Source organism: Epinephelus fuscoguttatus, linkage group LG6 (assembly GCF_011397635.1).
Source record: "Epinephelus fuscoguttatus linkage group LG6, E.fuscoguttatus.final_Chr_v1".
Taxonomy (NCBI): domain Eukaryota; kingdom Metazoa; phylum Chordata; class Actinopteri; order Perciformes; family Serranidae; genus Epinephelus; species Epinephelus fuscoguttatus.
The window spans coordinates 16,419,342-16,446,487 of record NC_064757.1 but is presented as its reverse complement, the minus strand read 5'-3'; the positions used below and the strand labels follow the sequence as shown (position 1 = coordinate 16,446,487).

The 27,146-nt window shown below is 41.1% G+C and overlaps 2 protein-coding genes across 5 annotated transcripts in view; both read left to right on the top strand.

Moving 5' to 3' along the window:
• Window positions 1–342: 342 nt before the first annotated feature.
• tmem230b (transmembrane protein 230b) lies at window positions 343–3,237 on the top strand. The gene is made up of 3 exons (XM_049578437.1): window positions 343–673; window positions 2,625–2,747; window positions 2,838–3,237. The coding sequence occupies exons 1-3, from the start codon at window positions 578–580 to the stop codon at window positions 2,976–2,978; spliced, it is 360 nt and encodes a 119-aa protein (XP_049434394.1). The 5' UTR covers window positions 343–577; the 3' UTR covers window positions 2,979–3,237.
• Window positions 3,238–4,643: 1,406 nt separating this feature from the next.
• Window positions 4,644–27,146, top strand: part of igsf9b (immunoglobulin superfamily, member 9b) — a 33,042-nt gene continuing 10,539 nt past the window's right edge. For 2 of the 4 annotated variants that reach the window (XM_049579223.1, XM_049579220.1), the window contains exons 1-7: window positions 6,818–7,365; window positions 14,150–14,245; window positions 16,582–16,788; window positions 23,643–23,789; window positions 25,951–26,102; window positions 26,294–26,411; window positions 26,828–26,969. In XM_049579223.1, the coding sequence (XP_049435180.1) occupies window positions 14,185–14,245; window positions 16,582–16,788; window positions 23,643–23,789; window positions 25,951–26,102; window positions 26,294–26,411; window positions 26,828–26,969 (827 nt within the window). In that variant the 5' untranslated portion in view covers window positions 6,818–7,365; window positions 14,150–14,184. Of the gene's footprint in view, window positions 4,738–6,817; window positions 7,366–14,149; window positions 14,246–16,581; window positions 16,789–23,642; window positions 23,790–25,950; window positions 26,103–26,293; window positions 26,412–26,827; window positions 26,970–27,146 lie in introns of those variants that run through there. The other 2 variants (XM_049579221.1, XM_049579222.1) reach the window with 2 other exon arrangements.

The window sequence follows — 27,146 nt, the reverse complement described above, 5'->3', positions numbered from 1 at the left end:
AACACAGTGTGATTATAAAGCTGGCTCGGGAGAACACCTCAGGAAATGAACATCCACACAGAGAGATGAATCTTGACACTGAAGTGTCAAATGGCTGCTCACTGTGACCTGGTCATTGCAATAAGACTCGACGGTGACCTCTTGTGGTGAACACAGAGAGATGCAAATAACAACCAGTAAAACAATTCGTCAGAATAAAATAAATCTGACAACTCGGACTTTATGTAATCCCCTTTAAAGCGATTTTGATCTTGCGTCGCACTCATGACACTTAATTTTTATTTATGTTTTCTTTCTACAGTGTCCGATATGACGATTCGGGTTGCGCATGCGCATTGCAGACCGAGTCGTAAACACGGAAGACCCATGCAAGAAGATAATAAACAGACAACACCCCGTTGTAATATCTTCTTGTAACTAGTTTGAGGAGCTAATAACGATCATATCTCGGATTTGGTGTCGTGTTTGACTTGACTCTGGCACTATCAGCTTGTGAGTGATGACGGTGTTGATATCGCTCCTGTAGCCGAGCTGCCTCATTGAAACGCTGAAAACAAACCGTTGGCAGCTGAAGAAGATGCCTGCTCGTAACGTTGTGTCCAACGGGATCCCCAACAGTAAAGTAAAGTACTCCAGGTTGGCCACTGATGATGATGGCTACATTGATTTACAGGTAAGACCTATTTTGATGTGTCCAAAGTGTTGCAAACTAAAGCTGTGCTTCTCAGGCGTTATAATAGAATATATATCTTGCAATTGTAACAATATGTAATTAAGTTTTTAGCAAACATGGTTGCCCTTGTGGTTATAGACTAAAGGTCATAGGTCATCCACTCTTAGACTCTGGACTTCACAGGATTAGAGCACACTATAATGAACTTAAAGGGGGCACTGCAGTGATTTATTGTTGCACGTCCATAACATTGAAGCAAGAGATTTTAAAGCAGAGGTGTCATTTTAGTTCATGGGCCACATATAGTGCAAACCATTTCCAAATGTTCCTCCTTTTCTTAATATACAGAAGTATATTTTTAAAACACTCATCAATCTACAAAACAGATGACAAACAGCCTGTGATGCCTTCAGAAGAGTAAAAGCAATGTCTCAGTTTTTCCACATTCAGTCAGTCCACTACTCACTGTCATTACATGTGCATTTTTCTATACATTTCCACTCCTGTGTAGTAATCCTGGCATCACCACACCCAACTGAAGTGGAAGCTGTTGAGTTATCAAACCATTAACAAATCTGAAGTATTGGCAGTGTTCTAACAACAGGGCTCCACCAATAATGTTTTAAGATATAAGTCTGCAGATTCTTTTGTACATCCAGTCAGCTGCTGACTGACAATATTTTGCATAATATTCAATAGCTTTAAAAAATGACCACTTTAAGTATGCATTGCTCTTTCCGAGAACTGTATTCTGATCAGGGTGGAAAACCCTCTGAGGCAGCATTTTACAGGAAGAAAGCTACTCACTGTTCAACTTGCTCCTGAAACCTGACACCTCTTAGCCCTCACAAGTGCATCACTATTAGATGTGCAAAGCCATTCAGTGGGCCTGATTGGACCCTTTGTCCCGGGGTGTATGTTTGACACCCCTGTTTTAAAGGAATACTTCACCCACATAATAACCATTTGTATATCAATGTGTTGTGCTTTGTGGCCTTGATTTGTGAAGACAACTGTTTTCCTTGCATACCTCTGAATTGTGAACATATTGATTTATTGATTGATTTGATGTTTAACATCAGCAAAACTATATCTAAACATCTGTTCACAAGCACTTACACAACTTGTACAGTATAATTGAAGTCTCGTTCATCCAGGCATATGCTTAGTGCCTCCCAAACACACGCTGGCTGAAAAATAAAGCCAATGGGGAAGTGTCAAAAACTTCAGTCCATTGAATAGCTGCACGAGGCTGGCTCCAAAATGGGGTAAATCCCCTTAGACTCCCATTTCAAAATGCCCAATTTTACATCAGAAATAAACATGTTTACAGCCTAGTAAAAAATGGGTTTGGTCTTTATGACTAAGTTCAACAATCATATAAAACATGGGAGTTTAGCATTAAACACTTCATGTCCTTCATTCTTGGGAATTTTTATGCACCAATTTGTGTCTTTCCTGCCTCAATTAATGGTGTAAATGTCAAAATAAAGGTCATGTTTTTGTTGTGGTGGTGACATATGTACATGTTCTACATATTGAAGGGGGCATGTCCCCTTGAAATCTACACCTTTGTCCATGATTGAAAATTAGTGTCTGTGTGTAATATTGGTGGTTACCCCTGTCAAATCAATGGACTTTGTCATGATGATTGTTGAATGTTCACGACAGTATTTAGTCACAAGGATTGCAATGCATAACCAACACATTCACATCTTTAAACGCATAATATAGCATGACTGTTTCATGGCACATATAATCAGCTTGCTTTAATATAAATTATCTGTCAACAAGTCACAACCTTTAACTTTCCCAAGAAGTTCAAGTACATTATGAGCCAGACTCATTTTGCCTGTCCAGTCCAGTACATGAGTGGGAAAACAGGCATTGCCACAGAGCCTGCTGTGTCTGAGAACAGTGTTTTTAATTAAATATTTCTCCTCCTCTGCAGTTCAAAAAGAGCCCACCCAAAGTCCCATACAAAGCCATAGCACTAGCTGCAGTCCTCTTCTTAATCGGCTCTCTGTTAATCATCATCGGCTCCCTCCTTCTGGCTGGATACTTTGGAGTCCCTGTGAGTACTTGTATATGCACAGAGGTTACAGTATAAACAATACCTCTGTTTACCTCTGTTAAAATGAATGGGTTTTTTTTCCTCTGTCAGCACTCAGACCGAACCATTCCTGTTCTCATCATTGGGATCCTTGTCTTCCTGCCGGGAATCTACCACCTACGAATAGCTTACTATGCATCAAAGGGCTACCGTGGTTACTCCTATGATGACATCCCAGACTTTGATGACTGACAAACACCACAGCTACAGCCACTGTCTTCCTGTACTCACATGTACTCCAAATATTTTGCTTGTAATAATTTAAATGCACTGATATCTTATAAGAAAATAGAGTCTATAAATCACCTTACTCTAAATCTGAATGATTTTGCTGTTATTGTCATGGGGTAGCATTCCTATGTAGTTGCCAGCCTGCTGTTATGAAGCCAAATCAGTACCAGACTTTGTATATGTTTTGTTAGCTTGACAAATTAATAAAACTGTAATTTGATGAGTGTCTTTTATTTGCATATTGATATTTATATCATTAAGATCATTTGTGGAAAAACTGAGTTGGTCACACTGTAGCTTAAAATAAAGAGGGATCTAACCAATGTGGTTCTAACACACTGAAACACATGAGAATTTTACACACTTTTTAAAGTCAAGCCAACTCTTAAAGTCAGATTATTCTCATGCCAAATGAAACCAAAAATCTATTCAGTGGACTCTTTAATTTGGGTTGATCCACATGTCTGTTTAATGGTAGAGAAAACTCATATAAACCGGCTTGCAATGAATTCATTTACAGTAAGATTAAGATAAAAATGTTTCAGGCTATACACACCAGACTAAGTGATAAACCTGCATCATACAACATATTATGTTTCTTGTCTAGCATATAATAGATATTTAGTAAAAGGCTAGTATTGGTTTGTCCACAATAGGATCATTATACTGTACACCAAAGTTTGCCTTAACCTCCGGTTAATTCTTCCTCACTGCTCAGAGTTGGTCTTTCATGGAGGATTTCATGTGATTAATGCCAATCCTTTGATCTCCATATGGTGCACCTGGCCTGTGAGAGTAAGCAGGAAGTACACAAGCTATTAAGACCTGACATTTTATTAACCTGCGCCTAAAACCTTTCCTCCTCTAATCTAACTCATCAATTTCATCATAATTGGAAAGTGTGCTAGTGAAAGGCAAGGCTACCACCTCCATTTCCTTTGCAGGATAATGTCACATGTAAAGCACATTGTCAGCAAAGGTTGTGCTTGTGTAATCCTTTTGGATGCCTGGCAACCAGCTGTTTTTAGTGGATATTTTCAAGGACAGTTTGTTTCTAACAAATGTGTCCACTCAATTAGCCTCCAACCACAAACTACCTGGCATTAGTCAGACCAGATAAAAGACTGTATATGAGTTCAGGATCCTTTTTGTCTGAATGCTTCCTACTTTGTCAGGAAGCACTCCCACACACATACAAAACATCACTTACTGAATACAGAGATTGAACAATTTACCACTGAACAATCTCATATTTTCTATATGTTAATAATGTCTGCTGCTCTCTAAAAACCTTTTATTTATTTATTTATTATATAAAGTGTTGTAGAGTGTTATATTGTACGAATTTTATAGTAATTTAACAGTGTGTGTCCACAGTGGAGATCACATTACTTTATATCTTTGTCATCACAACAAGTTATCAAGGCAAAATCCCTGTAAACTTGTAATTAAAGCTTACAGTGTGAAACCATACCCAAGCTACCGGTATATTATATTTTCAGTGTGTCTGTCACCCTGCATGAATACACAAGTGGTTTATTAGTGATGGACAGTGTCTCCCCCTTGTGGCGGTACAGTCTGTGTGGCACTGGATTGGCTATTTTAAACTGGGGGGTAAACAAGACAGAGCCCCAGTGACCCAACCGACCACAGCTCCATCAGCTCATATCAAAGTAAATGTGAGTATCATCCAGCTCATTTAAGGAAATATAATTTTGAGGTAAGATTATGAAAATATTGATAGTTTATTTATACTACTCCCCACTTTATCTCTCTCTCTCTTTTTAAAAGGGTGGCCCATCATTACAACTATATTAAATGTCATCCAAATTAGACTGAATAAAAGATGACAAGCACTTTATCTTACTCTTATCTCTGACAGCATTACGGTAAAAAGAAAGAAGAAATAGTTTTGACAGAAGAGTCAAGAAACAGTGGGCAAGTTAGGGACTAAAGTTACTCCTCTAACTTGGCATAACTTAAAGGGTAAAATAACATCTAAATTAACATAGCTAACTTACTAGCAGCTTTACATCTTTGTATAATGATAATATATAATTATTATATATTTAATAAATAATTAGTTAATATAATTAACCATTAGCTAATGTAAGACTTATGCAGACAATAAAAGGCGGTTCTTGCTAGCTCGAGCTGTTAGCTAAGGGGAAGCTAGCTAGCCAGCCATAGCGTTAGCTTAGCTAAAAATTTGAATTTGAGTTGCAGTTTGTAACGGCGGGTGAAGTAACGTTATGCTAGCTAAAAAAAAAAAGAAAAAAGAATGTTACAAAAATTAGCTTTTCCCCGAACATACATATTTCACTGGCATTCAGGTTTTTAGAATAATGTTATTAGTCAAATATTAGACTTAATTGTGAAGAAGGCATCTTATACCCATGTAGGGAATGATAGTCTGAATATTATGGAAGACTAACAATTAAGGCTAACTTAAGTTATAGCTTACTAGCGTTAGCTTTTTGTATTAATTAACGTTATCCTCACTAATGTTAGTCATTGTAGGACTGTAATGATTTGGTGTTGGTAGTGGGTAAAACCTGTCAGGAATCTTGTATTTGAAACATTTTTAATATTTAACGCCCGTTTTTCATATCACATACAGAAGAAATATTTTCTTCGCTGGAGGCTTGAAGATATCTCTAAACAACATGTATTTTTATATATATGCTGGATGCTGTACCAAACGGGTCTGAGTTAAATTTGTCCTTTAGGTGTGTGTTTGCCTTTTGTTAGAGGAAGCAAGTCTTTCCCACGAAAAGGCGCTTTTGTCTGAGGCGCTTAAGTACCAGCAGCATCAATGCACACAATGACAGGTGGCAACTAACGGAAGTGGATTATTTTAACTTCAACATAAAAGCGTTTTGTGTGTTGCGTTTACCCAGGCTGTATGCTCTGACTACAGATAAACTCAGTACACTATTTTGCAGCCTTTACAAAAAAAGTGATTTGTTTTTTAGAATTTCAAGGTTTGGTCTTGTTTTTGGCAGCATTTTACATTGTATCCAGTGCTGAGCGACAAAGCCCACATGGCCCCAGATTAAAAAAAAAGTGAAGAGTAAGTATGGAAAGCACAGCAATTTTCATTTTAGACTGAAGCTGGTATTGGCATTAATGATGGCTCCATACTGCTCAAGGGTCCTAGTTACTGTTGTTCTGTGACAGTGAGCCAGCAGGCTTTGGCAGGTGTAACACCAGCACCCTAAAACTGATGCAGCTAGATGTAATCCAGCCACCACTGATTCTAGTTATACACCTGTGACTTTTGTAATTGCCTTCCATTAATAAAGGCCTTCATTGGTTAATTTTCTGATTACTTTTGCAGTTATCAGTGATTTATGTCGTGGAAAACAATGAAAATGCCCACCATAATTTCCCAGAGCCCAATGTGACATCTTGAAATTGATTGTATTGTCCAACTCAACCATCAGAATGTAAATAAACGTTTAATGTACACTGATATAAAGAAGCCCACTGCTGTTTGTCGCATTTGATAAGCTAAAGAGCAAAAATATTTGCAATTACTCTTTATAAATGGCTGAAATTAAATTCAACTTCAATTAATTACTCAATTGCTCTACAAATTGCGTAACTAACTAATCGTTTTAGCGTTAATTTAATCAATTTCTTGCTACCGTTTTGTTCCTTACCAGAGGCTTTATTCTGAAAGGTGAAACAGGAAGTGTAGTGGTTGTACTGTGTGTGACTTGTTGGGGGTTCAAGCAGCGCCTGTAGTAGGAGGAGGGACTGATGATAATGGGAGGGGAGACACAGAGAGTATCAACAGCAGGGCTGTAACTAAACGTGCAGTGTGTGCTCTCTTTCTGATGAAATTTGCGCCTGTTTGATGATAAATGTGCACAGCGTCGACCGAGAGCCATTTCTATACGTCTATGATGTTAATTATAAACTCTCACTTATGACTGAAGCTACTTCCAGCAAGTTTGGACAAAGAGGATTGCCGATATAAAAGCCAAGGCGTGGAAAGTTTAAATGGACTTTAAATGGGCTGATGTCGGACTTATGAAGGTGGCCTGGGTTTATGGATTTTATTGAAGTGTTTTTTTTCCCAGGAAGTCCATTAACCATGGATGCCGATGATTAATTATATTTTATTTTGATCCACGCACGGACTGAGAAGAAAAAATGTGACCACCTGCGTTTTATCCAACACTTTCTTCTTTTTATTTTTAGTCGTGTTTTTAATCTGACGTCTCCTTGAAGAGATAGGAATGATCGGGTAAATTTGGTCTGTGATACGAGTCTAAAAGAAGAGCATCAATGGATTGAAAGATTATACTTTCAGCTTCAAGAGAAAAGTGCCTCAAGCAAGGTAAGGAGCTGTGCAGGCAGAGCCAAAATCATCCCCAACAGGCCCTGTATTTTGCTATGACATTAATTTAGTTTTCCTGCAAAATGTACTCTAGTACTACTGAGACAGACTGTCATGTCGCGCCTTTGTTTATGTTTTATGGTATCACATGCGCCACTTTTAATCTCCGAATGAGTGTTGGGGGGGGGTTCTCTAATACCATAGTGAATAGGTTTAACACGCTGTAATGACCCAAAAGTGAACTCTGTTCCCAGGATTAAAATAATGAGAACAACAGTCAGCCAAAATAGTGTTTTTTTTAATCTTTTTAATTTCATTCACAGCTCCCTCCTCTCAGCTGGTGTCAGACTCACTGAGTCAGACAAAAGATGCACCTGTTTTGCATTACAGGAGATCTGTATGGTGACATGGAGGGCTGAGCATCCCAATTCACTGTAAGGGTGCATAAATATAGAGCCTGAGGCTTGGTGTATGTTATATGTACCAGACAGTTTATTTGTCTGCGGCTCCACATAGTGCAGTGTGCTGGGCAGAACCTAATTTAAGCTGTTTTGCAATGAGTGCAGCCGTCTTGTGCTTCTGACATGATAGATACTCCCTGCTCTAGTGTCTCCCATCCTTTGTTTTTGTTGTGCTTGTTGATACTGGTTGGTAAGACATGAGGTGCACAGAGACACACATCACTCTGGATGTCTGTAACGTCTTGTGTTTGGATGTAAGACTGTATAGGAAGGAACACTGTTTCCTTTTGAAAAAATAAGCTTCCTTAACCAGCTTGTAGGTTGTCAAAGGTTTCAGTTGCCTTTAACCTCTAGAAAAGATAAATTGTAATGTGTTTTTTTCTCAAAGAGTACGCCAGAGAAAAATATATACTCCCAGTCTAGGCGTTGTGGCAAACACTAGTGTGCAAGTCCGTTTTTGTGATTGCTTTTGCATTATTTACTGGGTGACATGAACGTTCAAGAAGCCGTTCTGCATTTTTCCTTAAGAATCCTTGAAGTAAACATTAAGCATATCATCAAGGCCCTCCAGCTTAACAAAGTCTGCGCACGTCAGATACCAGCCCAGGTGTCATTTTACACAATAATATCCCACATATTTCAACATTTAGCACGCCTTGACGTTTCATCAGTGTATTGCACTATTCAGAACACTGTTGCTAACTGCGCCCTGTAGGCAGATAGTGATGCTGGAGGAAATTGATTGTATTGAGAAGCAAATTATTCATGAGGTGAAGGTGGTTACTCTGAATTGCTGTGCTCTTGCTAGTGAAGATAGATTCTTTTTCTTGTACAGTAAAAGCATGCAGTGGCACTGTGTCGAAGCTCATGCTTTACCAAAGAATATACAAATATTGCAAAAAAAAAACCCAAAAAAACCCACACACATAAAAGTTAAATGTAGTAAACCAAAGCGAAGGGAGAGTAGAGAAAGTGCCTCATAGATTTTAAGGGCCATGCACCGTACCATAAAAGGTTACCATTGTGTGTCTTACGTCTCATTAGTAATGACCTGTCTGAAAGAGCCTTTTACATCTGGCCAATAGCAGATGTTCTCTAAGTGAAGACATGAGAACCATATCACTTGACATTTTTAATGAAATATTTCATGTTTTCTTTAAGGATCTAACATCTCTCACTGATGTCCAAGTCCTTAAATAAATCCAGCGCTATGCGTCAACAGTAGACTTCAGCTCTTGAGTTCGTTACCTTTGGTTTTTGACCCTCAGTTCCTCTCACTGTCGTGTCTTGAAAGTAGCTTTATGGGACTGACCTGTTCCTTAGAGTCGGGAGCAGGGAGGGACAAAGACACAGGATTTACAAGAAGGATATTACCTGCTTTACTTTCTCTTGACTCATGTCTTTCCCCACTCCCCTGAGACCACTGAGCTATATGTGTGGGGCATATATGCATGTATATGATTTGCAGCACAGTTAAATTTCTACAAATCTGCATAGCATAGTAAAGGTAGCATTATTCAAGTTTTTGTGTGTGAGTAAATTAAAAGCATTCAATCACTGCTCATCAGTCAATATTGTTAGAGTATTCCCTGTAGCAGCATGCGTTAGACTACTAGCGATCACTATGTTAATCCATACAGCAGACTTTCCCCCTCACGACACTAGTATTCACCCTTGCCCAGTGTGTGCCCAGCTCATTTCCTTTAGTTAAAAAAACATCAATACAGATACCAAATTGGGTTGCAGTGCCAGGGACAAAATCCATTGATTGATTGCAGAGTTGCAAGGGCTGGTCTAACCAGTCAAGGTTGGATTGATGGGTTTTACAACCCAGTCCCATGTAAACAACTGTCACATGTACTGTTTGTGCAGATCTGTTATCTTTACTTTGTTCTTTTGCATCACATTTCTGCCTTGGTATGAGATTGTTCTCTTCACCTGTAAAAGTTTCTGCTCGAGTAACATTTGTTGGTCTTGGTACAGGCTTGTTTGCACTGAGGCTACAGCTTCTGTCAGGATTAACAAGGATTACTAAGAGAGTAATGCTACTTCTTATCAGGCCTGTATCTGTCACTGGCATCACTGATGGTTCTGCTTAGGTACTGAGGGATAACACTCGCACACATGCACACACACACACACACACACACACACACACACACACACACAGACTGTAGGTCAAAAGTTGAACTTTTGTGTTGGGTTTTCTGTAAGTGTCAGAGAAGATGTTAGACTGAAAAGAGAAAGTGACAGTTTAATTGTCACTTATCAAGTGAACAAGATAGCTGAAAGACTGCTCGAGTTTACTCCTGCACAGTGTAACTCATCACAAAGTGCTCCTTAACTTTTGCATTATTCAGTTTATGCCTCCTCATCAATTTATTCTAGCGTGATTCAGAGGAGATGCATATGGAGCGATCAGGCTTACCAGCTGTTACAGCCGACAGCTTAAAATCTGCTTCTTACATGCAGTCTACACAACACATCCATCCACCTAAGTGATTTTGGAAATACCTGTTTTTGCTTATTATTTAGTGAAATTTGAGTTCTTTAGAGGGTGTTACAGATTTCCACTTTTGGCAAATGATGGTTTGAGTCTGCATTTGTAAAGGTATTGCTTAGCAGTGGAGATGAGAATACAGAGAATAGATCAGAAGTGTATAAGTGATCTTTTAGAGAAGATCACCGATACACAAGTTGCTTTTTACTGAGTCAGTGTCCACATTCTGTCGTGTGTGGTCCCCATAAAATGCGGTCAGCATAGGGCTGGGTAATATAGTGTTATTGTAGAGATATGAGACTAGATATTGTCTTAGATTTTGGATATGGTAATATCGTAAGCGTAAGTGTTGTCTTGTCCTGTTTTTTAAGGCTGCATTACAGTAAAGTGATGTAATTTCCTGAACTTACCAGACTGTTCTAGCTGCTCTATTATTTGTCCTCACCTACATACTTATTATATTATTCACATTACTGATGATTATTTATCAAAAATATCATTGTGCAAATATTCTGTGAAAACATCAATAGTCAACCTACAATATTGTCACAATACCGATAATGACATACTTTGTCAAAATTACTGTGATGTATTTGATTGTCTTCTCAGCGCCCAGCCTTAGGTCAACATAACCTGCTGACTCTGCAGCAAATAAACCAGCCATGTTATCTCCAGCAATGGCTGGACAAATCTGGAGTGTTTAGTGACTTCATTTTCAAGTGATTGATCACTGCATAGCCAGATGACAAGAGCGTCCTTGAGTTGTCTCACCAATTTGATCTGTAATTCAATTAGACTATTAACACTCAGAGCAGCAGAGCGGGATTAGACTGGGTGTTACAAACATCCAGACCAGAAGGCTAAGTCATGCCTAGATCTAAAGCAATTTGTGTCATTGAAATCCAGTGAAACATTAGACAGCAGAGCTAAATGTCTATTCCCCAGGTGAATTAACCTTTCTTAACCTTATGACGAGAAGGGTTCATGTTGGGTTTTCCAAGCTTTTCTTTTATCTTTTAAGCTGTTTGTGTCATCACTTTGCACCTTTAACCTCCAAAAATTTCACTGCCAATGTTCGTCCCATTTGCACATGTTGAGTTCGGTATGGTTGTGTGCAACTTGCAAAGTTGTTAATTCTGTCCTTTTTCTCAGATATACTTGTGAGGAGATTAGTGTGCAGGAGTAAACCCCTCTCACTTCTCACATGCTGAAGTTTGAATAGGAGTTGTCTACAGTTTTTCTTTCTTTGTAAGTTACTTAAGTGATGAAAATCTTAATTGCTGCACATGTCTGTTATTACATTGCTGTCATGTAAATAGCAACAGTACTGCTGCTGCTTGAGTGTTTATGATTTGTCACAGAATCCGTGTTCTGTCTTAAACATTTGGGCTGTTCTCTGGGGGCCTCTCAACCCTTTTCCAGTACCTACGTTTGAACCATTCAGAGCATTTTGACCAAAAACAAATTGGTTTGGAACCCGAAAAGTTGGTTCCCAGCTGGAACCAAAAAAAAGCAGGTTTTCCTTGGCCCAAAGGGCAAAGTGTGGCAACATTAGTCGGCGTGTCATATTCTACAGGTTGGAAATAGTGGATGGAGAAGGCTACAGTAGAGATGTTAGTTGAGAAATCATCGGAAAAACGAGTGCAGTATTCATTCCAATAGTTGGCCCATGCTTGTTTTTTTGATAAAAGCAAATATATGTTATACCAGAACAAAAACTCACAGGTAGTTGGTGCGATTTGCTATCTTGCTACTACTGTTTACTTCCGTTGTGCATTGTGCAACACCCTCTGTTAATAAGGTATGCTTGATTACAGTGGTTCTGATCAAAACCTGTGGAAACATGGGCTGGTTCGCTAGATAGCACCAAGGTACCAAGAGTGCTGAACAAAACTGGTTCAAGAACCAGAGATAATTTAGTGGAAAAGGGGTATCTTTGTACGTGTCAATTAAATGGGCCCTTGCTCTGCTCTGCTGCCTGGGGAAATAACCTGGTTGTCTTCCATCTACTCCTGCACCTGCAGACAAAGCCGCCCTCCAGGCTTCCTCTGTAATATGCTGGCTCAGTGTGGGTGCAGTCCTGTCTGTTGGTTGCCACAAGCCAGTCATATATTCTGGTGTGGAGGCGCAGCAGAGCAGGCAGGAGAAAAGAGATTTGGATTTGTTATGTTTTGAGGTTGTCAAAAGTTACTTGAGGCCTGGATCTGAGCTGGAATTTTAGATGTATGATAGGATTTGCTCATTACTTGTGCTGTCATGTTGTTAAAATGACTGTGAAGATGACAGCCGAGATGATGCAGTGATGTGCAATCACTTCCATCATTCTTGTGACTGCTGGAGGTGATGATTAGACGGAAAAGATTTATTTATTTATTTATTTATCTTGAATCCATTATAAGAGTCCTGTTTATTCCGACACCCCCACTGAGCGAATAATGTTTGCTCAGTTGGAGTAATCCTTTCCTCATTAACAAACTGTCGTGTAAAAACTATTAACCTCAGCCTTTATTTGTGCCCTAACATCCTCCCCTCTTCATCGGCTTTTACTGTAAAGCCAACCCCACACTGAAGTGTTTTTGTCCCTCTCCTCTTCAGTGCTTGTGTAGCCTTGGTTTTGTATTTCTGCTTGTTTTGGAAAGGTGCTAAACAGAAGTTATTACAGTGCTTCATGGCCAGCTCCAGCAGCAACATTCTCAACCTTATGTTGGTCAAGTGCAAGGAGATAAATGCATCTTTCTGCTGCTCTTTTCTGGGATGTTTGTTTACTCAATTGCAAACATAACTGCTAAGAGACTAAACATGGCCGTTGTGGGATTCAGTTATCCTCCTTTTCTACAGGGCATCTGTGGTTATAGCAGCAGCTAATATCCCACACCTACTTGTTACTAAGAATAGCCTCCTTCTTATATTACTTAAATGAACTTAAAGTAATAAGCTGATATGAGGGGTACTGAATGGAGTGACTTAAGGGAAGGGGGTGATGTCTTCCATTATGTCTGAAGGGCAGCAACTTAAATTTGTGCTTCCATTCCAATTTAAAGTGGAGGGCCTCACGAATTGTTGCAGCTGTTCTCAACGTTCAGACTGTGAAGTAGGCCCACAATTTATGTAACTGCAGTCCTGTTTGTGGGGCTCATTAGGAGATACTGAACACATCAGTGGGCTGTGCTGGTGTGTTTGCATGTGCTGTTTGTGCGTTTAATAGTCAGGTGAACAACAGTTGCTGCCGTCAGCTGCTTGGCACGTACTGTACTCGAGGGAGTCTTGAATTCAGGTTAATTTAAGAGTGTTGTCATATGGCAGTCTGTTTGTGCCAGCTAAGTTTCTTTTTTAAGCAGTGGTAATCAGATAATATCTGGAGTTGGTTAGATACAACTTTAATATTGCTCATGTCACCTGTCAATTGCCGTTGGCCTGTTAAGTGTGAGATGGGACCTTCTGGGTGAGCTGAACCAATCACAAGCATAAGGTTAATCTGTACACACAGTTACAGTACAGCCTTGTCTTCTCTATGGACTCACAGACACGCACACACACGCATACACTGTGGGCACTTGTTGGAATAGCTTATTTGCCTTAATCCAACCACAGCTCAGACATGCAATTTTCTAGAGGATTACGTGTTTTCAAAGAATACAGTTATTTATGAACCAAGAAGCATCTGGAATGTAGTGTAGTTGTTGGATTATGAGTTGATGTTAACTTTAGGGATTACATTCGTCCTGGGGGGATGTGAGAGATGTCCTTGTGCAGCGGTGAATCTTTGAACAGTGCAGTAGTTTGCTGTTAAAGAGTGAACGGGATGTGTGGTCTTCTCCTTCAGGTTGGGAGATGTGTGAAGGAGTGTGACGGACGGCCATGGGACTGGAGAGACGGTGGCTTCAGGCTGTCACCACTGCTGTAGCCATCTGTCTGCTAAGTAAGTATGCTAATGCAAATATGGATCCATTGCATACACTTACAATACATTTCCATAATTAATTTCTCCTTGTTGAACTTTTAGAGTCTTCCTCAAATGATTGCAGGCATTTCTCAGTACTGAGTTGTGTTGGTCAAAGCTGTGTAATACTACTTTCAACAATTAAATGCTTTTTCAACAAACTGATCACTCACAAAGCACATTAATATTACTAAAACATTACATACATTTTTCCAAAATTGAATAACTCATCCAAAGAACTGTGATGTTTTGAGCTAAGCATTTTGTCAGGTATTACAGCATGACACAAACAACAAAACATAATTGTTGTAGGTCCTACTTGTCCGAACACCCACAGCAAAATAATTATGACACTGTTATGTAATACAGATGTAGAAAATTTACTCAACATGTGTTTATAGGACTTTCACATGTACAGAACAGATTAGCAGCTGTTGTTGGATCATATTTACATGAACATGATGGTGGCACTGCTTTACAGTATGTCACTGCTGGTCTTTTATGCAGCATTAATACATTATTTATAAAAGTGCTGTCACATTTAACTGTACATGTTAGGTTTGGATTATGAGTTTGGCAGATTTTGTTGTACACTGCTTTACTAGTGGGAAGGGCTGTACCAAACTTTTTTTAATGAATCTGTCAATTATTTTCTTGATTAATCGATTAGATTGTTGTTTGTTTCGATTGTTTGGCCTATGTAATATCAGAAAATGGTTTAAAAAAAAAAAAAAAAAAGACAATCCGTGTTTCCCAAAGCCCAAGATGACATTGTCTTGTTTTGTTCACAGCCCAGAGATATTCAGTTAAATGTAAAGAAACCAGAAAATATTCACATTTAAGAAGTTGGAGTCAGAGACTTTTTGCATTTTTTTAATTACTCAAACAGATTAATCAATTATCAAAGTTGTTGGCGATTAATTAATAGTTGACAACTAATCGATTTATAGATACACCTTTACTGGTGGGTGATGATGAGTGACAAATGAGTCCACGTTGAGTTTAGTCAAATAATTGGTTGAATTTGTGCACATTTATCTTTGTTTAAAATCAGCTGAAAACTGTTCAACAAAACAAGATGTTTTACCAATTGGGCAAAGTGGTAATGAAAAATTAAATCACATAAACGATATAAAATGCTTTGTCTGGTTATATCATGTCATATATTCAAACAAAGTTGCAAAGACTGTCTGGTTAAGCATTTTTTAGTTTGTAAGGCAACCAGTTGTTTTCCTCTATTTTTCTTTGCCATTTGTTTGCATTGCTTCACCAAAAGTTCATTGTTTACCAACTTCAACAAGACCTACAGTCTGTCCCTTGTTATGATAAAGCATCGCAAAGCAGTTGGCATATGTCGCCGTTTAGCTGCCTACATGCAGTCGGAGTGACACCGTGATGGATCTGGCACAGCTCCCATTGCCTCACATTGGGGAAAGTAATGAGGAGGGGCTGCAGCATAGACATGAGTGGACGAGAGGGAATGGGGCCAAAATCCAACTTAAATAATATCTCTGGGTGTGGATTTAGATCAATCTGGGATTTATGCTACTCCCATCCCTAGGCACGCTTCTCTGTGTGCGTGCATGTGTTTGTAAGGGGGGTTGGTGGGATTGATTGTGGCTGGTCCGCAGACCATGTGTGGACCCCAGGGGGTGGTGGGAGGTCGGCTGGAGAGAGCACAGAGGGTCCTGCTGCCCTGCATCAGAGTATCACCACCAACCCCCCCTTCTGAGATTAAAGTAATCACCAGGCCAGATGAGTAGTAGAGCAAACACTGGCACCCAGTCGCGCACACACCCACGTGAGCACATGGCAGCAAGGGAGAGGAGAGACTGCTCCAGGTGTCACTAATGGGATTGCTGTGTGTTTGCAGGCTTTGCAGCTATATGATCTTGTCACCAAATGGCACACGATTGTTTTACATGCTCTCTGACAGCCCCAGTTTTATCAGGGAACACTCTGGGGATGTCGTAGTTGCTGACTGATCCAGTTCAACATTGACCTCTTCTTGTCTGTGTTGTCCTGCTCTCTCTTATCCCTCCCAAGATATTGCTGCTAATGCTTTATGAACTGCTCACAGCATAGCAAACAATTTTCACATGAATGAATGACCAAAAAAATTCCAAAGAGGTTAATCCGGCCTCTCTGGCTGCCATAACTCTCTGTAAAAGGCCCATATTTCTCAAGCCCTTGTAAAACATGATTTATGTGTTTAGTCACATTTTCACTGTTTATTGCCTTCTGTGCTATCAGTGACTGTCCACAGTGAGTCTCATGCTTTATCTCCTGGTGATATGTTGTTGCTGCTTTTACAGGTGTGTCTCAAGGTGCGGCAACATTGGTTCGTGCAAGAGAGGGGGGCTCTGCGGAACTGAGCTGCAATCTCACTCCTACATCTATAGAAGCCACCACCCCAAACCTCTTTCCTCTGCATGTGGTGGAGTGGGTGCGCCTCGGTTACAACGTTCCTATCCTCATCAAATTTGGAGTGTACGCTCCTCGTGTTCATCCAAACTACAAGGGTAAGAGTTACTCAGATGTGCTCAGCCACTCCTTTCAGAAAACACACATTAAAAAAAACATGCTGTATCTGTAACAACACGTGTTACTTGACTTGAAGTCCCTTCCACTGAAGCAGACCTGTAAGACCTTTCTTTGATTGAATCTTTTTTCAGTGCTTTAGCAATTTTACTACTCACAGATCATAGAGTGGTGCTTTGAAAACATTTCTCAGTAGGACAACAAAGAACTGACTCTGGAGCTATCATAGCAGTTTCTTTTTGAAAGGATTAATTAGACTGACCGCCAATTGACAGATTTCTCTAATTATGGTTCAGTAGTTTTCAGTGAGGAGAGGCGAAGTATCCATGTGGCTACATTTCTCTTTTACCTCGAGTTACATGCATCTGTCCTCTGTGGGTAAAGGTAGGCATAAGGAGGTGACACTGGTATTTACGAAGACTTGGGAAGGGGAAGTTTGGATGAAACAAAATCCCAAATAGGTAATCCATCTAAACCACAATTCCCTTAATTACTGTTGGTGTTGCAGTCTGTATGTTTCCAGGCTGCAGTTGCAGTGCAGGGAGAAGAGGAAGGGCGAGATTGGATGTGTTTTAATGGAGGTTGTTAAAGGGGGGTGGGGTAGCTGAGCAGGAAGAAGGGGGCTACCAGTAACGCTGTGCATTGGGGGATTAGGAGTGTAGGTGGGGGCTCGGTGGTCTGATGACAGTGTTTTATTAGTATGCTGAGGGGTGACCCAGTAAGGGGAGATTGTTGTGCTGGAAGGAGGATGGATGAAGCATTGGGAATAATGGGAGTTTTCTTGCTGGAGCCCTATAATCCTGTCATTGTCTAGCAGAGGACAAAAGACAAAGAGGGGTATCACAACCTCCCCTTGCTTTGCCAAAGCCAACAGAACTACTAGGACACCCAAAATCCCATACTGTCCCAACTAGGTCACTGAAATGTACAGCAGGGAACATGGCTTAAAAGCCCTCTGCATTTGTCGTATTAGAACTTATTTTAACAGGAACTCCCACAGAGAATGAAAGCCTCTGATTCAGACACGTTTGCAGCATCGTGATAACTCAGGAGCTGCATTTAAGGTCTACATGGGCTGAACCACAAACAGGCTGCCTCCACCGGGCAATTGGGCTACATGTGTTTGGCATGTTAGGCCGTTAACCATGTCATTGTTTCGGGGCAGTCATCTGATGCACAAGCAGCCATAATGAAGTAAACAACATTGCAGAGATGTTGCTCAGAGTAGAAGACTGTTTGGGATGTCCTAATATTTTGCCATTTGTATCTCTTGTGTGTACTTGTATGCACTTGTCTGATCTGGGTTTTACCCCTATCTGCCTCAGATCCTCATATCTCCCCTCCCACTGGAGGCAGATGGCAGCATGTGAAGCGTGTCAGCGCTGTGGGTCTAATGTATTCTACCCTCAAATTAAAATGTTGGGGGATTTCAGATTTAACTGCAAGACAGTCACGTAGGCGACCATTTCCTGATTTTTGTCTTGGCTTGTCTGAGATCAGGAACAAGCGGGATGAGGCCTGTACTGTTGTTAAGAGCTGGGTGGATTTACAGCATAATGGCTGCTTCCAATAATGCTAAGTAAAGTGTCAGACTTCACTATGTATTGCTAAATGTAAGCGCTCTCCTGTCCTTCCTTTGGTGGAGTTATTGCATTGCAAATGCTGCACATTTAAGTGAGCTAAAATAAAACATAAAAAGCATTCCCAAAGGCTGTCTGTCCTTGGTCTGCTGCTTTGTCTCAAACTCACTGATGCTATTGGCCAATTTTAGAAACTGAGATGAAAGAATAAAGCAAGCGATATCTTGGAGGACTATTTCAGTCGTCCATTAAACCACCATTTTTTGATACGATATCAGGTGTATTTGAGATTGCACTCTTTATTTGAGGAGTGACAAGGCTACTGAATGGCATTCTCCTGTCGACCCCTTTAGATGCCACACCAGCCTGTCTAGGTCTCAGAGAGCTTTTCTTGTCTGTTCATCGGGAAGGTAGTGCTCATCCCGCTTCCTCTCTGTTTCACACCCAGCATGCCCTGCAGGGCTGAACATTAGTCAACTCACAACAAAGAGGAAACAGCCGGATAAACTCTGACTGACATACTATTATAGTCTGTTTGAGTTGTATTTGTTGAGACAATATGTTGAAGTCTTGCGGTGTCAGGATGGTTTACTGTTGCAGGGCTAGATCAAATGTCTCCTGTGTGCTGAAGTAAATCAGTAGCGACCGTGAGCAGGGGAGTCTGACCTTAGGTTAGAACGACAATGGGCAATCCCCCAGATCTCAGCAGGCCTTCATCACGCTCTCAGTGTGACCTCTGAAGACTGGAGAAGTTAAGGCCTGCATTTGTCACACACATGCACAAGTCACGTACACACACACACACACACACACACACACACACACACACACACTTAAATCTACCAATGCACACACACAAACCCTGAACTCTATAACCTTTGAAGAACTAAGCTTTTGCAAACATACATCTTATTGCACAAAATGGCCCAGCTGAAAGGTGAAACTGATCATTGATGGATCTGACCTTTATCCATCACCAACCAGTTTTTCTGCTATAACTAGACCAGGATGGTGTGTGGCAAACAATGACACATGAAAGAAGAATAGATGGCTGCCACTTGGGAATTTTCCCAGGCTTAGTGCAACAGGCCATTACAAAAGCTCTGTTACCTCATGCCATAGGTGTGTCACTGTCCAGATTCATATGAGGAGCATGAGATCAGAGTCAGTGCTGTGCTGAGGTGTCATATCAGTGCTGTCCAAGTGTCTCTTCTGTCATATATCTACTCCTGTACGTTGGGTTTCATTTTTTGTAATTAACATTTATTACGATAATTTGAAAAAATCAATGTTTACTAATGTGAAGACACTAAGCATTTTCCTTATGGTCACTACTAACAGAAACTAAAGTAAAATTTTAGGTAACTATTAATTATTACCATCAGTGTTATCTTTTCCTGACCAGAGGTTAATGCTCAAGTCCTATACTGAAAAATGTTCAAACACTTCTCGTAATCTCACTGGACCAAATACCACTACTATACTATAATATGCTTTGGCCCGTGATCGTTTTTGAGAGCTAATGGCCCATGGTAAGTTGAGTAGCCACTGCAGTAAAATTTGGCACGTGAGCTATGTGTTAGTTTGCTGGTGCAAGGGTTAACAGAGCTGGACAGAGCGAGAGGGACAGAGTTAACTGTAATCTATCTCACGACAAAGAGCTATTCATAAGAGGGTTAAACTGATTAGGGAGACAGGAGGATTGAAGAGAGAAATTTGGGGGAGCGGGAGGGGTGAGCTGTCAGAGGCAGGGGGCCGGTCCCAGACTTATGATTGTATTCAAATCAAAACACATCCCACAATGCACCTCCGCTCGGCTCTCTTATGCACATACGGATGGACAAAGAAAAGCACTGCGGATGCTTCTCCAAACAGAATAATCTGTCTTCCTCCACAGTTACCCCTGCGATGGTATCACATATAATTCACTACACCCCTTGTATTACTGTGTCAGTAAGTACCAGTGGGAACCCCCAACACAAAAATCACATGTTGATTTCATTCCTCTGGAGCAATAAAATCCTTGTCCCCAAGCCAGAGAAGAAAATACAATACACGTGCCAGGGAAGTGTTGTAAATCTTAAACGTAACCAAAAGTGAAGCAGAATTATACGAGTAAAAATGTATTCGGTGTAAAGCGTCCTGAGCTCGGTTGCATTGCAGCGGTATCACTTGCAGAAAAAGCCTCATCAATCTTATCCTCAAAAAAAAAAGAAAAGAATAGGAGATCAGAAACCGTGAGACAAGGCCAGCTCCTGGCCAGTGGCACGGCTCTGAAAGCTGAGTTATTCCTAACCTGCCACCCACTGGGCAAGAACCTGACTCTCGCTGATATGAAGAGGGTGTATCTTAGAGGTTCACACAGCACTGGTGGATTAGCGTTTCCATTTTCTACCCTTGGCTACACTGCAGCATCGACCTGTTGGAAAAAAGGGCTCATTTTAAGGTAGACTGGAGCTGTCATGTGATAGCTGCTAGAGGAAAAACAGTGAGGAGGAGGAGGAGGAGGAGGAGGGAGGACACGAGAAAATAGCAGCAGCTATTGTTTCAGCCATTCTCTCTGTCCACCATAGAGTCTAATAATGTTTGTCTCTTGAGAAGGACTCGTGGACATTGTGCAAATGTAGGACCAGGGGGAGTGATGAATGTGTCTGCTGGGGAGTTACGGAGCACAGAGGTCAGAAAGGTCAACCTCTCATAGGCTGTCAGTGGATTATCGATGCACACACAATTCATGTAACCTCCCTGTAACCTTTCGCTCAATTCCTCTTGGATTTTAAAAACAGGGTGGGTTTTATCCTGATATGGCTGATCATTTTTCAACCTTAGTGTTGTTGTTATTGCTGCATATTTGCATTGTTTCTGTGCATCAGGCCATCAGAGTGAAAAAAACAGCCTTTTTGTCAACATCTTTAGGGCAGAGCACCTGCCAAGTGCCTTTCGAGATTTCAGTTCATGTCCTATGATGCAACATTCAAATTTAAATAAAGCAACATTTGTCACACAGCGTCAGCCTTTTGTCTGTCCACAGGCTGAAAGAAACATGTTTTCCCCTCACTTGTAATTTTTCAAATCTCTGACAGTAGAAACCCACCCCCCCGTGTGATCAGCCCTCCCCTAACCATGTTTGGCCCCGTCGTGTTTCTACAGCAACTGAATTCAAATCTAAACCTACAGCCCGGGCTTTTCTTGGTCTCATCACTATGGTAACCCAGGAGAATGAGGAGTGGGGGGCTGCCGTCTCTTTGTAGTGATGGACAAGTGGGAGGCTTTGGGAAAGGGTTAAGTGTTCGACAGTGAAACCAGAATTCCCCCTGTGGAGACCCAGGGGGCAGGGCGCTCTTCAGATTTTGAAAATCAACATGTATACACACCCACGTGCTTCTGAACCCACGAGATCAGTGCACATGGTCAGTCAGACAGATTTCCATAGGCTGCCTTTCAGTCATATTACAAAACATAACAAGAGGTGCTATAAGCCACAATGATCTTTAAGTATCCCATAATATAGAGCCACACGAGGATTAGGTGTATGTTAAAGAGGGTTTGTGTGATTTTGCACGTGAAAGTGTTTTTCCTCTTAGCCTGCAGTGTGGCAGTTAATTCCACGTCTGACTGGAAAAGGTTGCATATTAGGAAATGGGCAGCTCAGGGAGGATCTCTCATAGAGAGATAAGAGGAAAATGCCTAAAGTTATCCCCACACCTGTTATCATCTGCCTGCACATTTCCTCTCTCCTTGCCCTGCCCAGTTGTTTGAAAGATGCTGCCTGAAATGAGAGGCATTCATTTTATGGTGCCTCTAAGTGAACACCGCCCATCAAACGCTGGTCTGTCGTTTAGGAGGTCAGTCAAACATTAAACCTAACTATTAAGCACAGCAACAGCCCCAGTCAGGAATGCAGGGTTAATTGTTAGCCATTGTGTCTGCCTTTACTCTCAGTGTGTGTTTCACCCTGTCTTAAGGCCATGTATAGAGCTGAATGAATTTCATAGCTTTTAGGCTCTGCTCCAGACACTGCTGTCTGGAGGGAAAGCAGTGTGAATGGTGAGGATATTGTGTTTCCCGTGATATTATTGCTTCAGGATTGCAGGGCATTGAAGAGTTCTCTGCTCTTACATACAGAATGTCTACTGGGCGAGAATTTAAGGATTTTTCTATTTTTTAGTTAATTACTTTGCACAGAGGATTGAATGTGATGGAGCATGCCCGCATCATCGAAGCAGCCTGTTAGCTGCAAAGTATGAGGAGATTCCGGAAACCTCTCCACATTCCCCTGTTTACTTTCAAACGGCTTTGGCCAGGGCCTGGTATGAGCAACGTGTGTGTTTCCCCCCTGCACGCATCCTCCTGTCGTTTAAAGCCCTGAGATTGAAGGGGGGAAAAAAGAGTTCATTGAGAGGCAGAATAAAAGGAGGGGGGTTGGGTGGGGAAGGGTAACTTCAGTACCCTGAAAACCAGGCTGCAGTCACCAGGCAACCAACAGATCAAGTTTCAAAGCCTGACAAGGAGTTGTAAGAAGTACAGAGAGGAGGAGAGGGAGTGTGGTACGGGTGTGTGAGTGATAGGGAGATGTGTGTGTGCTTGTGCATGAATCCATCTGTGTGTTTCTGGCTGTTCACACACACGTTCAGAGCGTGCATCTGCCGTCCTTCTCAGTGTTTATCTCTGCCCAGTGTCCCTCATTGATAAATACAAACCAGTGACTTGCTGAAAACCACAAAAATCAAAAGAAGAAATGAGACACTCTCTATTTGAGTGATTTAATGAAGCCGCCTTTAAGTATTCCTGGCATCCCAACTCTGCACTCCACCACCATCCAAACCCTAAATGACAGGACACCAGCTTCATCTGTAATCTTGCATCATTACAATCATCACTTGAGTGATTCATGTGTTTGCACTTAGGGCCTCTGACTTCTCATCCTCTGAGCAGCATATTTTGTCTGCCACCTCCCCTACTTTCTTAAGTCTTAATTATGTGGTTGGTTATTTGCTACAAACATTCAAGCTACAGTTGATGTTCACACTGTGTGTGGATTTGACTGCTAGCATAAAGTCTTTGACTTTAACTGTGGCCTTTGTGACACTGGATGCCTGTGTCCTCTGCATGGTAAGCCCTCTTCCTGCATGTGCTGACTCTGCCTGTCTGGTTGTGTGTGTGTATGTGTGTGCTGACCCTCTCTCTCTCTCTCTCTCTCTCCTGTCTCTCACCCCTTCCTCTTTGCCCTCCCACCCTCACCCCTCCTCCCACAGGCCGTGTGTCTCTGACCCGGGGGGCTTCTCTGCTTGTGGAACGGCTGACCCTGGAGGACGAGGGCTGGTTCGAATGCCGCATCCTGCTTCTGGAAAGAGAAAAAGATGACTTTCGAAACGGCACGTGGACCTTCCTCTCCATCACAGGTGCAGCACTGCAGGGTTTTGGGGGCTCGGGAGCAGATTCTTTCACTGCTCATCACTGGCACTGTTGTTGTTTTGAACAGCCACAGCATGGAGCCTGGCTGGGTCTCCGAAGGCCCTGGCAAGCTGTAGTGTTACAGAAGCATATAAGGGCGTTGTGTGACGTTCTGTGGACACGGTGATCACATCTTGTGTTTGTCTCTGCCCAGCCTGCTTTGAGCTGATGTCAACGTAGGAGTTAGTCTTAAGAATAATAGGAGCAGGACAGTGGAAGTGTAGCTTGTGTGGGCCTAAGATTAAGGTTAAATGCTTAAATCAGTGTCTCTTTAACCTAACTACTTCCCACTCACTGTCTCTCTCTTCTTTCTCTCACACACACACACACACACGCACACACACATGCACACGCACACGCACACACACTAGTTATGCTGCAGTGGAGTGTGAGGTTTCCATTGTAAGTGTGAAGTAGGGATTTGATATGATTGTACTGCAGTGAATGAAAGGCCTACATGTGCTGCATCAGGTTGCAGGTGAACACTGGACACCTTTGTACATAATAGCATTACATCAGTGCATGTATTGAGTATCATATGAACACATTACCTAAAAATATTTTTTGCAATCTCAAAACCGAACTTGATACAGAGCCTTGTACGCAGAGAGATATTTTATCCAAATCCTTTTCCAATTCAATGAGTGCATATATTTTTGGCAATGATGGTCCCATTTGGGGGGAAAAAACATATTCTCCTCTCAGTAACGCGGGCAAAATAAAAAATGTACAGTAAAACATAAAATTATGTCACTCCAGATAGTTTTTTGTGGGATTTGCTGAGGTTTGGTGGTATCTGTGGCTGAATCAATGCCTTGAGAAACTCAAGTAACTTGGTCAATAAAAATGATTATTACTGTGACACAACATGCTTACGCTGTGGACAGGTGACATGATTTGATTGCATGGAATCACAAAATGGAAGAAGAGAGAAAATAGGGAGGGGCGAAGAGAGGAGACAGGCTAGAGAAAACAACAGAAAGTATGGGAGACTTTTGGGATCATTTTGAGCTGTAACAATATAAAAATGCGGTGCATCTGTTATAAAGCTGAACTAGCCAACCACAACAGCACAATGTCAGTGCTTCAGCACCTTAGCAAAAAGCATCCAGTCCGGGACCGGATACCAATCTTCTCTTCCTAAGATGCGAAAGCATGACCTGTCCTACTACTCCTCTGATTGGCTGGTACTCCTTGCCTATGATGGTTGGGTTTGTTAGGTTTATGCATAAGGAGTGATTGCTTAGGGTTAGGGTAAGAATGTCAGGGTTAGCCAATCAGAGGTCGAATAAGGCAGAGTAGGGCAGAGTAGGGCAGGTCATACCTTCACCATCCTATGAAGAAAAACTTGCAGAGTGGACCTGACACAAGGAAGCGTTAACTTTAGCATTTAGCTAACATAAATCAATATGACTATCAGTTGAAATGAAGGCCCTTTAGTGCTGGGAGTTGCTACACCTGCTAAATAAAGGTCTCTCTCCCAGTACTGGTGTCAGCTCTCCTCTGTGCAAAGTAGTCACACATACACACGGGAGACCGGCCTTTTTTTCTCTTTTGTATATTTACTATTGCTCTTTAATAAAGCAAAGGTATTTCTTATCCGATTAATCGATAGAATAATTGGTAGAAACTCGATTACTAAAATAATCAATCGATGCAGCCCTAGTAATATCTCAATTATTGTGCTCATATACATTTGTTGTACCCAAAACAACACATTTGGAAGTATTAACAGGATCTCTTACAGAACATGTTGATACAGTGGAGATCAACATCCATAAACTTCATTGTGAACAGTTTAAATGAGAACATTACATCCAAATATATTCACCAACTGTCTATCTCCACACAGAAGAAATTCTGCTGGATCCAGATAAAAAATATTTCCAAAGCATCAAACCATGAACTACAGGAAGTACCTCTGAGCTACAGCAAATCACACCAAATCTATTTAAGTTTTCCTTTTTAAGCATTTATTAAGAAGTTGTCCACCTTGAAGACACCATGGTTGGCTGTTAATGTCAGTATTTAGTGCTCTGATATTCTTTCATGTGCCATTTGAATATGTAAATAGAAATAAATATTTAATCTGTGCTGTCTTTGTTCTAGCTCCACCTGTGTTTATCAAGACACCACCAACTTTTGTGGAGGTTCTGCTCGGAGACTCACTGACTCTCAGCTGTGGAGCCCATGGCAACCCTCGACCAACTGTTGTCTGGCATAAAGATGAGAGCCGAATCGAGAAACATGAAAAAATAAAAGTGAGGTGGATTAACAGATGGCATTTGCAGTATTTTAATTAAATACTTCATAATTTGCATTTTCTGTAGGAGTTGTAGCTTTGATGTTCCTTTGAAGCAAACTGCTTTGTTGTCCTCTCCATGACAGCCTCGTGATCTTCCTCCGACTTTTACTCTTTGATCCGCATTCTCTTACCTTCGCCCCCTTTTAGGTACTCAATGGTACCTTGTCTATGGCCTCCGTCACAAGAAATATTTCAGGAGTGTACAAATGTCACGTGTCCAACTCAGAGGGGAATCTGACCCACTCTACACAGCTGCAGGTCAAAGGTCAGTGTCTAACTGTCAATCATCAGGGAAAGACAGAATTCCTCCTTATCGCATGTTTACCATATGTTGTGATGTCCTGGTGAACAAGACACAGAATTTATTTTTTTGAAAATAGCATACACCACTTGTGTTTTTCTGGGACAAAAAATCTATCCAGGGTAAGATGTCTTCTTAGTCCTGGTCTTCTCAGAAGCTATATGATCTGTACTACCAAAAACCCAGAGAGCAGGTTGGTAATCATGGCTACAAAGTCTACACTGCCACCTACAGACCATCCCTTGCTATAGCATTGATTTAAGGCTGACAACACTCAGCACTGATCTCTTCATTCCAGACATTAATGACTGACTGCATCACTGTATAAACACAATATTAACATTAAGGTGTACTGTGTTTTCTTCCAATTTTGTTAAAAGGACCTCCAATCATCCTCATCTCCCCAGAGGACACCACTCTCAACATGTCTCAGGATGCGGTACTACAATGTCAGGCTGATGCCTACCCGTCTAACCTCACCTATGAGTGGATGAAACAAGGACAGAATGTTTACCATATTGAGTGAGTTCTCCTCTTTAAAGTATTCATGCATTCATAAACCCAAGATAATTGATATACTTTTTCTGTCGAATGTAAAATGTAGTTAATACGATATAACTTTATTGTCTGTCCCAACAGTGAGACAAGGCTCGACAATACACCCGATTTACATTAAAAACACATTTAAAACAAATATAA